We start from the raw sequence: 13,149 nt of genomic DNA on the forward strand, positions 1-13,149 counted from the left end.
AAGGATTAATCTCCAAAATTTACAAGCAGCTCAGTATCAAAACAAACAACTTCTTTAGGCAGAAGACCTGAATAGACATTTCTCCAAAGAAGGTATACAGATTGCCAACAAACGCATGGAAAAATGCTGAACATCATTAATCATTAGAGAAATGCAAATCAAAACTACAATCAGGTATCACCTCATACCAGTTAGAATGGCCATCATCAAAAAATCTACAAACAATAAATGCTGGAGAGGGTGTGGAGAAAAGGGAACCCTCTTGCACTGTTGGTGGGAATGTAAATTGATACAGCCACTATGGAGAACAGTATGGAGGTTCCTTAAAAAACTAAAAGTAGAGCTACCATATGACCCAGCAATCCCACTACTGGGCATATACCCTGAGAAAACCATAATTCAAAAATAGTCACGTACCACCCCACAATGTTCACTGCAGCTCCATTTACAAAAGCCAGGACATGGAAGCAACCCAAGTGTCCATCAACAGATGAATAGATAAAGAAGATGTGGCACATATATACAATGGAATATTACTCAGCCATAAAAAGAAACGAAATTGATTGAGTTACTTGTAGCGAGGTGGATGGACCTAAAGCCTGTCATACAGAGTGAAGTAAGTCAGAAAGAGAAAAACAAATACCTTATGCTAACACATATGTATATGGAATCTAAAAAAAAAAAAAAACTGTTCTGAAAAACCTAGGGGCAGGACAGGAATAAAGACGCAGACCTACTAGAGAATGGACTTGAGGAGACGGGGTGGGGGAAGGGTAAGCTGGGACGAAGTGAGAGAGTGGCATGGACATATATACACTACAAAATATAAAATAGATAGCTAGTGGGAAGCAGCTGCATAGCACAGGGGAGATCGGCTTGGTGCTTTGTGACCACCTAGAGGGGTGGGTAGGGAGGTTGGGAGGGAGACACAAGAAGGAGGAGATATGGGGATATATGTATATCTGTAACTGATTCACTTTGTAATAAAGCAGAAACTAACACACCTTTGTAAAGCAATTATACTCCAATAAAGATGTTACAAAAACACATTCCAACAGGAAAAAAAAAGTTATTTATTTGCAAAGCCTGTAGATTTTAATGATTTTTTTTAAAAAAAAATTTATTTATTTATTTTAGTTTTGGGTGTGTCGGGTCTTAGTTGTGGCACGTGGGATCTTCAGTGCGGCGTGAGGGATCTTTCGTTGCAGTTCACGGGCTTCTCTCTAGTTGTGGTGTGCCGGCTCCAGAGCACACGGACTCTGTAGTTGCGACTCGCTTGTGTGCTCAGTAGTTGCAGGACGTGGGCTTAGTTGCCCCGTGGCATGTAGGATCTTAGTTCCCCAATCAGGGATCAAACCCATGTCCCCTGCATTAGAAGGTGGATTCTTAACCACTGGACCACCAAGGAAGTCCCAAGCCTGTAGATTTTAATGCAGCTTGTAAATGGATGTGTGTGAGTATATCAAAGCATGAGTACATACTGTATAAAAGAGGTAGGCTCTTTTTCTGGTAGATGTGTAATCGACTTTAAAATCACCTAGTGTTTTCTTTTGAGGGAAGTGTAAAACTAAAATAACTATATTTGTGTGTGTGTATATATATAATTTACATCTTAATTAGCTGCCTCATTAGACCTTCACTGGCATAGTCAATGGAAACAGAAAAGCAGTGAACAAAAATTTAGGATCTGTGTCATGTACAAACTCATCACTTAAAGTAAGAATGCAGGGGCTTCCCTGGTGGCGCAGTGGTTGTGAGTCCACCTGCCAATGCAGGGGACATGGGTTCGTGGCCCGGTCCGGGAGGATCCCACGTGCCGCGGAGCGGCTGGGCCCGTGAACCATGGCCGCTGAGCCTGCGCGTCCGGAGCCTGTGCTCCGCAATGGGAGAGGCCACAACAGTGAGAGGCCCACGTACCGCCAAAAAAAAAAAAAAAAAAGAATGCAGTTATCTTCCTTAACAATCCTGGCAGCACATCTGTTGTTGCATTTGTTAGTTTTTATCTGTAACTTATACTAGAAATAAATCAGTGCATCACTGGTAGATTTTGTACACCAACTATAGGCATGTAATTTTCAAAGCTTTTCCTGAGCGTAGAATTTCCAAAAGAGAGAAAAGATAATTACAAGTTGAGTCTCAGTCTGTATAATGTGATTTCATTCATTCACTTGTCCCTTTCGAGGCATTAATGTGACAAGCATATTGCATGCAGAGTAAAACAGATTACTCATACAGTTAAAACACTCAATACATGACTGAACATGTTAAATATATGTTTACATTTTAGTTACAAAGGACTTGCCTTTAGTTATGAAAAGGATTGGGGAAAGAAGCTTTAGGGAAAGTCAGTGACAGACATTATCCTAATGTAATATTATTCTTCATAATTATACATCATGTCATATCTTTTATTGTATTATCATGGGATGTGTTATTCTAATAATAAGACTAATATTTATTTTAATGCTAACCATAAGCCAGGCATTGTTCTAAGTGCTTTTCATCGAGAAACTCCTTTTATTTTTTTATTTTTATTTATTACTTTAAAATGAATTCGATAATTATAAATAGATAATAACATAGATTTGTACTGTTGCCTGTAGTTAACCCAAATAAGTAAGATGGTTTACATGTTCTCAAGTCATCTAAAAAAGTAGTTAAGAAATGTTTAATACCAGTTTACCCTACTTAACTAGTGTAATATTTGTCAAGCAGTATTGTTTTAGTGCTTTGCCAAGAATATGCTGATTTTCATGTTAATAAAGATTTAGGTCTTTTGTATAGCTAGTGTGCAGGCTCTGCAAGAATCAAGCATGTTTTGAGTGTTGTAAGATCTGGTACTGAACTGTTGCCCTTTAGCTCCTTGCTGTCTTTACCCCTCCTTGCAGGGCTTCTGTGCAGTAGCTGCAGCAGTGTGATCCCTGCCTGCTGCTTTGGAGTAAACCCATGAACCCGAGGTGTGCTAATCAAGCATGTTTTCTTGATACAGTGATTGTGTTCTCACATGTGAACGTACAGGCCTTTATCTTTCCTTAATGATCTAATGAGCAGCTTTCTTTGAACATGGATCTTTTTCACACCCTCTTCATTTTTGTCCCACGGGGGGTGACCGTTAAAAACATCTAACAGACAAGCAGTTAACCAGTTCCCTGATGAGATTAGTAAAATATTTAGTAGTCCTACAACATCAGGGAATTTCTCAGCCCTGCAGGAAACAATTTGATTCAACTTTTTTTGGAGGTAAGGGGAAGGAAATTTAAATTTTCATTTGAATGCCCCCCTCATGTTTTCAGATGGGCATGAAAAAAGTTCGCATACATAGCTTTTCATGTAAATTATTTTAAAACTTATAGCATTTTTCTTTATTTCTTTTCTTTTTTTTTAAGGAATGGGATTATTTATTCAAATCAAGTCAAGATTTGCCATTTAAACAAAACATCACAAATTGAGTAGCTTTGAATTCTTTATTTTGTAAGTTATCTGAATAGTTGAAGTGATTTGTATCTCTCCTTTCAAGAAGAAGAAATCTCTACTAGACAGGCAAAATCATCAGAATGCTTAATTATAGCATCTCATCTGGGTTTATATGATTACAACTCAAACTAGGGAACTTATTTTAAAATAAAAATTATTATAGATTTTCAAATTTCAAAGGAAGCCACATTATTTAATTTACATATATTGAAATTTCTGACCCATCTTTCAGTGGAATAATTTTTGTAAGTCCATGAGAAAGAAGCGAAATGTCAATTTGCTGTGGTTGATGGTGTTTTAAATCCAGAGCAAGTGCTGCAACAGTGTAAAAAAATCAAGATTAGTTGCTTACATTTTAGAGTATGAAAGATAGCAAAATGATATGATTCATAAACAATAAATCTTAAAATCAACATAGGAGATGACTTTTGTAATCTTCTAAAATTATCTTTCATCAAAATCAAGGCCCATGGCATTGTATATTGGAAATTTTAGGGCCATATTTGTAGAAACAGTGCTTTGTTGTAGCAGAAACATTTCACCCATCAGTCCTGAAGATTTGTGCTTTATAGAGTGTAATGGAGTTTTATTACCCTAATTGTTTTAGCCTAGAGTTCTAAGATTCCTGGCTTCTGCTGATGCTTTGAATCATAGGAAGCATTTTTTGATTTAGAAGGATGAATTTTAAAATGTCATTCACACATTTCTTTTTTTTTTTTTTTTGGCGATACGCGGGCCTCTCACTGCTGTGGCCTCTCCCGTTGCGGAGCACAGGCTCAGGACGCGCAGGCTCAGCGGCCATGGCTCACGGGCCCAGCCGCTCCGCGGCATGTGGGATCTTCCCGGACCGGGGCACGAACCCGTGTCCCCTGCATCGGCAGGCGGACTCTCGACCACTGCGCCACCAGGGAAGCCCCACACAACTCCTTTTTTTTTTTTTTTTTTTTGAAATTCACAATTTTATGAACTCTAATGTTTTTATGTCCAAGAAGAAAATAAATAACTGAGGAGCCATATCAAACTTGTTTTTATGAGGGATTGATTGTGTAAAGTATGATTCTTTCTTAAGGCTTTTTACCTATATATTATTAATTTTTGTTTAATTTGAAATTGTGTCCTCAAACAGTAGTCTCCTATATTTTTTACATATTTTTATCTGTTTGAGGGGTACAGTCTCAGTGCAGTGAGGGGATAAACATGGAATGACTATTTCTCTAGTCACCACTTTCCCCCACGCTGTGTCAACTCTCCCGTTCATGTTTCTTTATATCTTTGGCAAATCCCATAGTTTTCTAGTTACCTTTAGCTTTAAAAAATCTAGTCCAGTTCACCGTAAAACTCCAAGCTCATGTCCCCCCATTGCCAGCCAGTTGTTTTGGTTCAAGACACGTAGGGGAAGGAGGGTATACGGTGATTTCTTTTGGTTATCCTCTCACGCCAGCACCTTTGAATATTTGTGGTTAGTGGGGTAGGAGCTTGATCTGCTTCTGAGACAGCTTCCTCCACACTCTACCTCTGTTTCGTGACCTAGTTACTCTGATGTTGGAAGCCTGAGAGGTGGACTAGGAGAGGGGAGGGTGCCACCCTTAGCCTGGTTTCATCCATTGCTGGCTTCCACATAGATGATGTTCATCTTTTTTTTTCTTCTTTTTTCTTTATTGAAGTATAGTTGCTGTGCAATATTATGTAAGTTACAGGTGTACAATATAGTGATTCAAAATTTCTAAGGTTTATACTCCATCTGTAGTTATTGTTCATGATTTTCTTGAAGCAGTGTTTAGTTTCTCCCAATTCCCTCTGTTCCTGAAGGAAAGCCATGTTTCCTTCGGGCTTTACCAGTGGTGCATGCCCCTGGCCCTGCTGTTGGTAGGTGTCACTTTGCTTGGCCTGAGTAGCCCCTTGGCTTCTGCTGAGACACTTTTTCATTCCCTCCAAGGGCCATGGGGATCTACGTGAGCATCTTCCTTCATCCCTTTTTGTTTTCAGGGATACTGTGTGCCTAGGGCTCCTTCAGCAAGCTCTCAGATATCTCCAAACTCAGTCTCTATATTTTCATCTGCTTCCAAATGGCTAGGGACATACATCAGACTCGGTCAAGATTTCTTTTCGGGGCTTCCCTGGTGGCGCAGTGGTTGGGAGTCCGCCTGCCGATGCCGGGGACACGGGTTTGTGCCCCGGTCTGGGAAGATCCCACATGCCTCGGAGCGGCTGGGCCCGTGAGCCATGGCTGCTGAGCCTGCGCGTCCGGAGCCTGTGCTCTGCAGTGGGAGAGGCCAAAAAAAAGATTTCTTTTCGGTGGGGACCTATAGGTTCAATTCTCAGCAAACCTACTGCCAGGGGACGAAATTTGTCTCCCTTTCATATAGGTACTCCTCATCTCTGTCACCTGTTTTCTTAGAGCTGCCCCACTCACGGGAAATATTGTATTCCTCATAAGGCTGACAGCCAAATGATCCCCTCCCACTCACCTGCCTTTTCCTAGTGCCTTTTTGTATTCTTTATGGTTGGACCAGTTCTGCTGACTATTAACAAGCAGGTGGGAAGAGAGAATAAGACCTGGCCCTAAATGTCAGCAGCTCCCTAGAGCTCCTTTTGTTGTTGGCTGTGGGTCCTGGTGTCAGTTTGGGAGCAATAGGAAAAATCTCAGTGGGATCAGGTTCTTCTGTGAGTAAGAAAAAGCCCAGCGACTTAAACAACAGAGATGTATATTCTTCCCTCACATAAAGGTCCATCAGCTTGCAGTCTAGGGCCAGTGTCATGCTTCTGGTCCATGAGCTCTTCAGGGACCCACGCTCCCTCCAGCTCACCACTCTGCCATCTCTAAGTTTCGGCCCTTGTCCTCATGGTCAAAGATGGTCATGTCCACATTTCCAAGCAGCAGAACAGGTGAAGACGAGCCAAAGGCACACACCTGAAATCTCTTAAAAGTTTCCAGAAAGCTACCGCAGAATTTTCATCTTACATTCTCCTCAGTCACAGCTACTAAGCATAGCTACAAGGGAACCTGGGAAATATCTTTACTCTGTGCCCAGCTAAGAATTACTGTGGAAAACTATTGGAGGACAGTTAGCAATCTCTGTCACATTTACTGGGTGCTGTGACATTTTCTTTGGAGCTGTGTGGAAACTTGCACCTTGGTATTTACCTTGTATGTATGAGTTCTACATGTACAGTAATATTTAATGCCTGCAGGATATATAATATTCTCTAGGGTATTGCAGGCTCACAGTGAATTAGGAGAAAAGTCAACTCTTTCAGTCACAGTATCCAAGCCACTGATGGAAATGAAGTTTGAAATTTATTTTTTGACTGGGACTGTCTTGTGCTATTTTTGTCCTTCCTAATTTTCATTTCTCTAGAAGAAAAAATAAAGCTGCAGGAAGTTGGCTGATATATGAGTGTGTTCACTGTCAATTTGAATATTTAGGAGAGTGTCGTGTCTTTCATATAGACTTTCATTTGATGTCAAAGGGTGATTATATTTTATTTTAAAAAGCATGTTTTATGATAGCACTATATCAGACATAATATTTTAACTGTACCATAAATGGTTGTGAACTGTATCTATTACAGTGTCACCATTGATTGGCTTTTGCATAAACCTGTTACGTGTTAAGTTTCATTTTCCCCCATCATGTTTCACTGCTGCATAGTGAACAACAGGTCCACATTCTTGAACTCATACACACCGTGACCTTTTCATTTGCTCAGGAGGTACAGTGAATTCAAACTGTTGTCAAATCTTTTTCCCCAAAGTTAATTTGGAAAAAATATTTTTATAACAAAATCTTTAAAGTACTTTGGAAACAGAGCTTTGTATGTTGGCTTGATTTGAACTCTAAACTACTTTTTATAGATTCCAGGAAGTTTCCCCACCTTCATGGATACTGATGGCCAATCTTAACGACCTTACTGGTTTAAAAATGTTGAATTATTAAACCATTAGACTAGGATTTATATCGTCGTTTTCTGTCAGATCCATATTATATGTATATATGTACATCTGTAGGCGTATTTTTATTAATTTATTACAAAAGCAACGCTATTTTTACTTTATTAGCTTAGAATTAAAGTAAACACTGCTTGAAAGAACTTTTTTGAAAGTAGATAAAGGGAAGGATGGAAGTTTTCCCAATGGGCAGAGGGGCTCATACTTCCCCCACCACCCGCCCCCCATACCCTACCTCTGATAGAGTGTCTTACACGTGGTTTTAATAATGGTTGGTTGTATGTAACTAAAAGAAAAATGATATTATAGTAACTTTATTTTCATCTGCACATTTCAAATCATTTCAGTTTTATTCAATTTGATTATACTGTCAAAATTTCAAGCAGAGCATGGGGTAGTGAGATATGTGTGTGTGTGTGTGTGTGTGTATTCAACAGTGATTTTATAGGGAATGTCTTCTATATTTTATAGAAGAATGTCACTACCAATCAGGTGGCAATCACACACACGTAGAGTCAAAGATGAGGAAAATTCAGGTTGACAAAATTTCATTAGACTCAAATGAACTTGACTTATGCTTACCCCTGAGTCCTTTATACATTATGAAAAGTTGGACAAAAAAGATGGGTGTAGGGCTTCCCTGGTGGCGCAGTGGTTGAGAGTCCGCCTGCCGATGCAGGGGACACGGGTTCGTGCCCCAGTCCGGGAAGATCCCATATGCCGCGGAGTGGCTGGGCCCGTGAGCCATGGCCACTGAGCCTGTGCGTCCACAACGGGAGAGGCCACAACAGTGAGAGGCCCGCGTACTGGAAAAAAAAAAAAAAAAAAAAAAGATGGGTGTAGCATTTAGTTGTGAGTTTTTCTACCGGCTATACTAATGTAGAGCACTCTGCAAAGCATTTCCTAAACTCTCTTAAAACTTCGCAAGTACTTAAAATGGAATTAATAGATTTTCCATAGATCTTCAAGTCCCAATAAGGTTTTAAATATTTGAATTGCGTTCTACATAAATTATTTGAAATTTTTCTTGAAAGCTAGAACCTTTGAAAAGGACCTGTTGCATCTGGCTCCCTCTTACAAGTGGTGTTCAGCAGATTTGCATGTGTTCTGTTATAGGTTCACTACTGTGATAGACAAAGTGGCAAAGAGTGTGTGACCTGTCTGACATTAGCCCCTGTGCAGATGACTTTCCATGCTATTGGAAGCTCCATTGAAGCCAGCCATGACCAGGTATAATATGCCACTGCCATTTTGCTGCACTATGGCCCAGCTAAGAAATCAGAGACCATCAGAATGGAAGCTATGTGCACACATACAGCTTTGCTTTCCCTAATACGTTAGCCACTAGTGCCATTTGCTAGACCTTTGAGAAATCAAGATTTTGTGTGTGCGTGTTGGGAAACCGATACCTTAGGAGATTTAAATTAGTTTAGACTTCTCGTTAGTGGTTCATTATTAATTTAAATATAGAATTCTCTTATAAGGAAGAGGTAATTGCCCTGTGTTATTTTTATTTTTAATAATTTTATATGGAAAGAAGGGTCAGCAAAACAATGTAGATAACACTGGAGTCTCACTATGATACATCCTATAACTTGGGATATTATTAAAACGAAGTTCCAGTGTTGTTTTTACTTTTAAAGTTCTGTTTCTGAGATAAAGCTAAAAATCTGAAAAGTATATTTTCTTAATAAACAAATTCCTTTGATTGTTTAGATAACAGCTTGAGAATACATCCTGTTTATAATACATATTTTCAATTAAAATAGTCATCAGATTAGACTAAACTAATGACCTAGGTCATAGAATTTCTAGTTTGGAGTCAAAATTAACAGACATACACAGTTTACTGTATGACTAACCAGCTGTGCTTTTTAAATTAACCATTTAATTTACATACAGAACAATCATAACCCACTTTCATATCTTTTTCCCAGTAAATTTGAGAACTCCTAATAGTCTTGCCTGATTCTTTTTTTCTTTCTATCTGAATAGTGCCCTTGCATGGAGAGAATAAAAGAGCCTAATAGTGTAACTTCTCAAATACATAGTTCATTGTCCAGCCCAGACAGGAAAACAGTCTTAAGGGCATACCTCTCTAGTTGATGATGTCCCTGCCATTATGGGTTTCCAGTCATCATTTGATTGGTGGCAAGGTATTGTGGTGTTCCGGAAAGAACAACTAATTGGTCAAAACGTCTGAGTTTTAGGAAGTAACCACAGCATATGTAAGCTCCTACAGACAGCTACCTGGGTGGATGCTATCATCTCTTCGGGACTCTGTTTCCTAGGATGCTACGTGAGGGAGTTGAGTTAGTTGACCTACAAGATTCATTCCAGTGCTACCATTTTATGATTCTATAACGGATCTTCCTTCTCTTGGTTGAGTGAGCCCAACCAGTAATAAACAGTTAATAGCATGTCGATCTGGGAGGCAGCTTAGACGTCTCTCCAGCGCTTCTCAGGGTTTTGCGCTGATGTGTGCTCCAGCTGCAGAAGAGGGTATAGCAGGGCTCTGAGGAACAGGGGCTAAACTAGCTAACAGGAAGTATTACGTTTCCCTGTATAAAACTATAAATGAGCTACATGCCAGGTGCTGAGGACATGGTAAGAATGTTAGACATGGTTCCTGCTCCTACGGAGCTTACACTCCAGCACCTTTGAATAATTGGCAAGAAGTCTAGCTGCTGCTGTATCTAACTCTGTATCCACGGATGGCAGAAACAAATGGCAAGAGCGGCATGAGACAGCCATCCTGCAAAGGTCTCTCCTTAGGCAAAGCAATGAAATCATTCTCAGAAACCCACACACCTGAGAAGAGCAACTCACTGTTAGTGGAGGTAGTTTATTGTTATGAAAGAGCACTGGACTGGGAATGGAGACGGGGCTCGAACCCAGAGTTGCCAGGAACTAGCCGTGGGACCTTGTCTCTTCACCTCTTGGAACTTGGCTTCTTCATGAGTAAAATAATGAGACTGTTCAGGCGTGTGCCCAGACCATATGCCAAGGCACTCAAAGTCCAGGGCTACAGTTAGCCCATATGGCACTTTAACAAATTAGAAAAAAAGGTACCTCTTCCTCAAAACATTTTACTGCTGTCCAACAGAAAATTGTCATAATAGATAAATCCAGTCACTACGGTGTGAATGCCCTCCCCATCAAGGTGTGCAGTGCACAACCTGAACAACCGTACAAAATGGTCTTATTCTGCATCTATCTGGAGTGTCAATTACTCAATGGTAAGTAAATAAAGACATTTTTATATAAAGTAAATACAACTGCATTATAGATGACAAATTTGCATGAAATTTTAAGATGAAAGAAAGAGACTTCCAGGAAATGTGTCGATAATGGTCAAATGGGTGGATGGATAGAGGGATGGATGAATGGAGCCATGACTAGAACAACTGTCCTGTATATCAAACACTCTACTTTGGTGGCCTCAGAGGTGCAAAGTGGGGGTGGTGGTGTGATCCATGCACCTCCCTTGTGCTTGGATCATTGGGCTCCCTGAGGAGAGCAGACACAGAGTAAACCTCTACTCCACATCCTCTGGCTTTTCTACATTGTGTTGAAAATGTAGAAAAACGAAGGGTCTGTCTAAGCAAGAGTTACTCCTTCACCATACCAAAAGCATAAATTTGACCTCGTAAGTTGGAAAAGATGGGCCACTGAATGCTTTCTCACCTGTTAATTTGTAAATGCTAGAAAACAAGAAAGCACTTTAAAGCAAGAAAAATTACTGTTATTTAAAAGACATTATTTGAGCCACTGCAGTTGAACAAGAGAATAAGTATTCTGAAAAAAAAAGGATATGTAAAATGTAGAGGCAATCCTTCCTATGAAACTCAGGTTGTTCTTATCTGTATAGAAAATGGAGGTGAGAAATGGAAGAACTCTCTAGCCTTGAACCTTTACAGCTTATCTTTCTTTTTTTTTGGTGTTGGAGCTCCCAATGTTTATTTTAGGTTAACATTGTTGGCATCGCCACGTATGTTAGTACAGTCTTCCCTCACTGTGATATTTTTTAATTTTTTCAAATTAATTTTTATTGGAGTATAGTTGATTTACAGTGTTGTGTTAGTTTCAGATGTACGGCAAAGTGAATCAGTTATACATATGCATATATCCAGTCTTTTTCAGATTCGATTCCCATATGGGTCATTACAGAGTATTGAATAGAGTTTACAGCTTCTTAATTAAAAATATGTTTAGCGCTAGGAACCCAATGAAGTGGAGACTGAACGTATTACCAGTGCATTCCTTCACTGTATAGGACAGGGACCATTAAGTGAAATTTCTCTATCAAGGTCAATATAGGTATGCAAAATGGTTGGGGAAGAGATTCAGTATCTATATGCTGGTGATGTCAAAATGTATGGAGCTCTTAATTCTCCCTTCCCCCCCTCCCAAACCTGCTTTTATCTTTTATCTCCTTTTTCTTTTATCCATCCCGGTAAACGACCATCTACCTTGTTGCTGGGGCCAAGCCCCTTGAAGCATCTTCGCCTCCTCTCTCCCCTTCACGTGCCACATCTGGTCCTAGCACCTCTTCCTCTAAATTACATCTCTGATCTGACCACTTGTCACCACCTCCAGGGTTACCATTCTAGTTTAAGTCACTAGCACTTTTAATCCAGACCACTGCAGTAGTCTCTAAACTGGCTTCCTTTTTCTATTTTCGTTCCGCTATGGGCTGTCTGCCACCCAGTAGCCAAAATTATTTTTAAGACAATCATTCAGTCACGTTACTCAGCGACTTAGAAACTTCCAGTGGCTTCTCATCACACCTATTATAAATCCAAAACTTTTGTTATGGCATACAAGTTCCTGTGTGGTTTGGCCCCCTCCACCTCTCCAATTTCAATTCCTGCCATTCTCCTTTTCACTCCCTCCCAGTCTCACTGGCCTTGTTGCCAGTTACATTGTAATGGATGAAAGAAACCAGACTCAAAAGACTGCGGTAGGTTTGATGTGTGTGACATTCTGGAAAAGGCAAAACTCTAGACGGATCGGTGGTTGCCAGGGGATGGGGAGGGATTGACCCTAAAGTGTCAGGACAGAATTTTGGGGGATGATGGAAATGTACTGTATCTTGATTGTGGCGGTAGAAACACAACTGTATGCATTTATCAAACTCACAGAACTGGACACTAAAAGGGGTAAATCTTACTGTTTGAAGATTATACCTCAATAAGCCTAACTTTAAAAAAAGCCGAACTCATTCTTTTATCAGTTACTCGTGTGGTATTGATCCCAAGGAAATGTGGAACGATGGCGTCCCCTTTCCTGTATTCGCTGTGTGTTGGGCCCGTCTGGGAAACACACTATATTTAACTAATAGCCTGGTTTAGAGCTCCTTCGAATACCAGTGGCTAGTTAAGGCTTGCTTCAGACCTCCTAGAATAATTATTCGTCTCCAAAGACTGGTCTCAGCCTGCCACTGTCTGACTTTAGGGAAAGGGTCTGTCGGCCAGTGTTTCCTGTTTGGGAACTCTGAATTCTCATCCAAGCAGTGGACAGTCATTCAGGGCGGTGTCTGCCTGGAGGTCCCCACGTGTTTGGGTGAGAATGTTCTACAGGTGTTTGCCTTATTCATCACAGTAAATGAGATATTAATAAATTCACATTAGTTGATTGTTTAATTGTCCAGAATATAAATGTAGTTTAAATTTATAGATGTTGATTTTTTTAGACACATTTGTTAACTGAACAACTACGTGGGA

The 13,149-nt window shown here is 40.0% G+C and overlaps 1 protein-coding gene across 9 annotated transcripts in view; it reads left to right on the forward strand.

Moving 5' to 3' along the window:
- STAU2 (staufen double-stranded RNA binding protein 2) overlaps positions 1-13,149 on the forward strand; it is a 308,045-nt gene that overhangs the window by 191,413 nt on the left and 103,483 nt on the right. For 7 of the 9 annotated variants that reach the window (XM_029222761.1, XM_029222758.1, XM_029222755.1 and 4 more), the window contains one exon: positions 8,540-8,653. The exons of the other annotated variants lie outside the window; for them this stretch is intronic. In XM_029222761.1, the coding sequence (XP_029078594.1) occupies positions 8,540-8,653 (114 nt within the window). The remainder of the gene's footprint in view (positions 1-8,539; positions 8,654-13,149) is intronic. 9 annotated transcript variants of the gene reach the window in all.

The sequence above is a fragment of the Monodon monoceros genome, unplaced genomic scaffold (assembly GCF_005190385.1).
Source record: "Monodon monoceros isolate NGI ecotype Baffin Bay Population unplaced genomic scaffold, NGI_Narwhal_1 Super_Scaffold_14, whole genome shotgun sequence".
In the NCBI taxonomy this organism is placed as follows: domain Eukaryota; kingdom Metazoa; phylum Chordata; class Mammalia; order Artiodactyla; family Monodontidae; genus Monodon; species Monodon monoceros.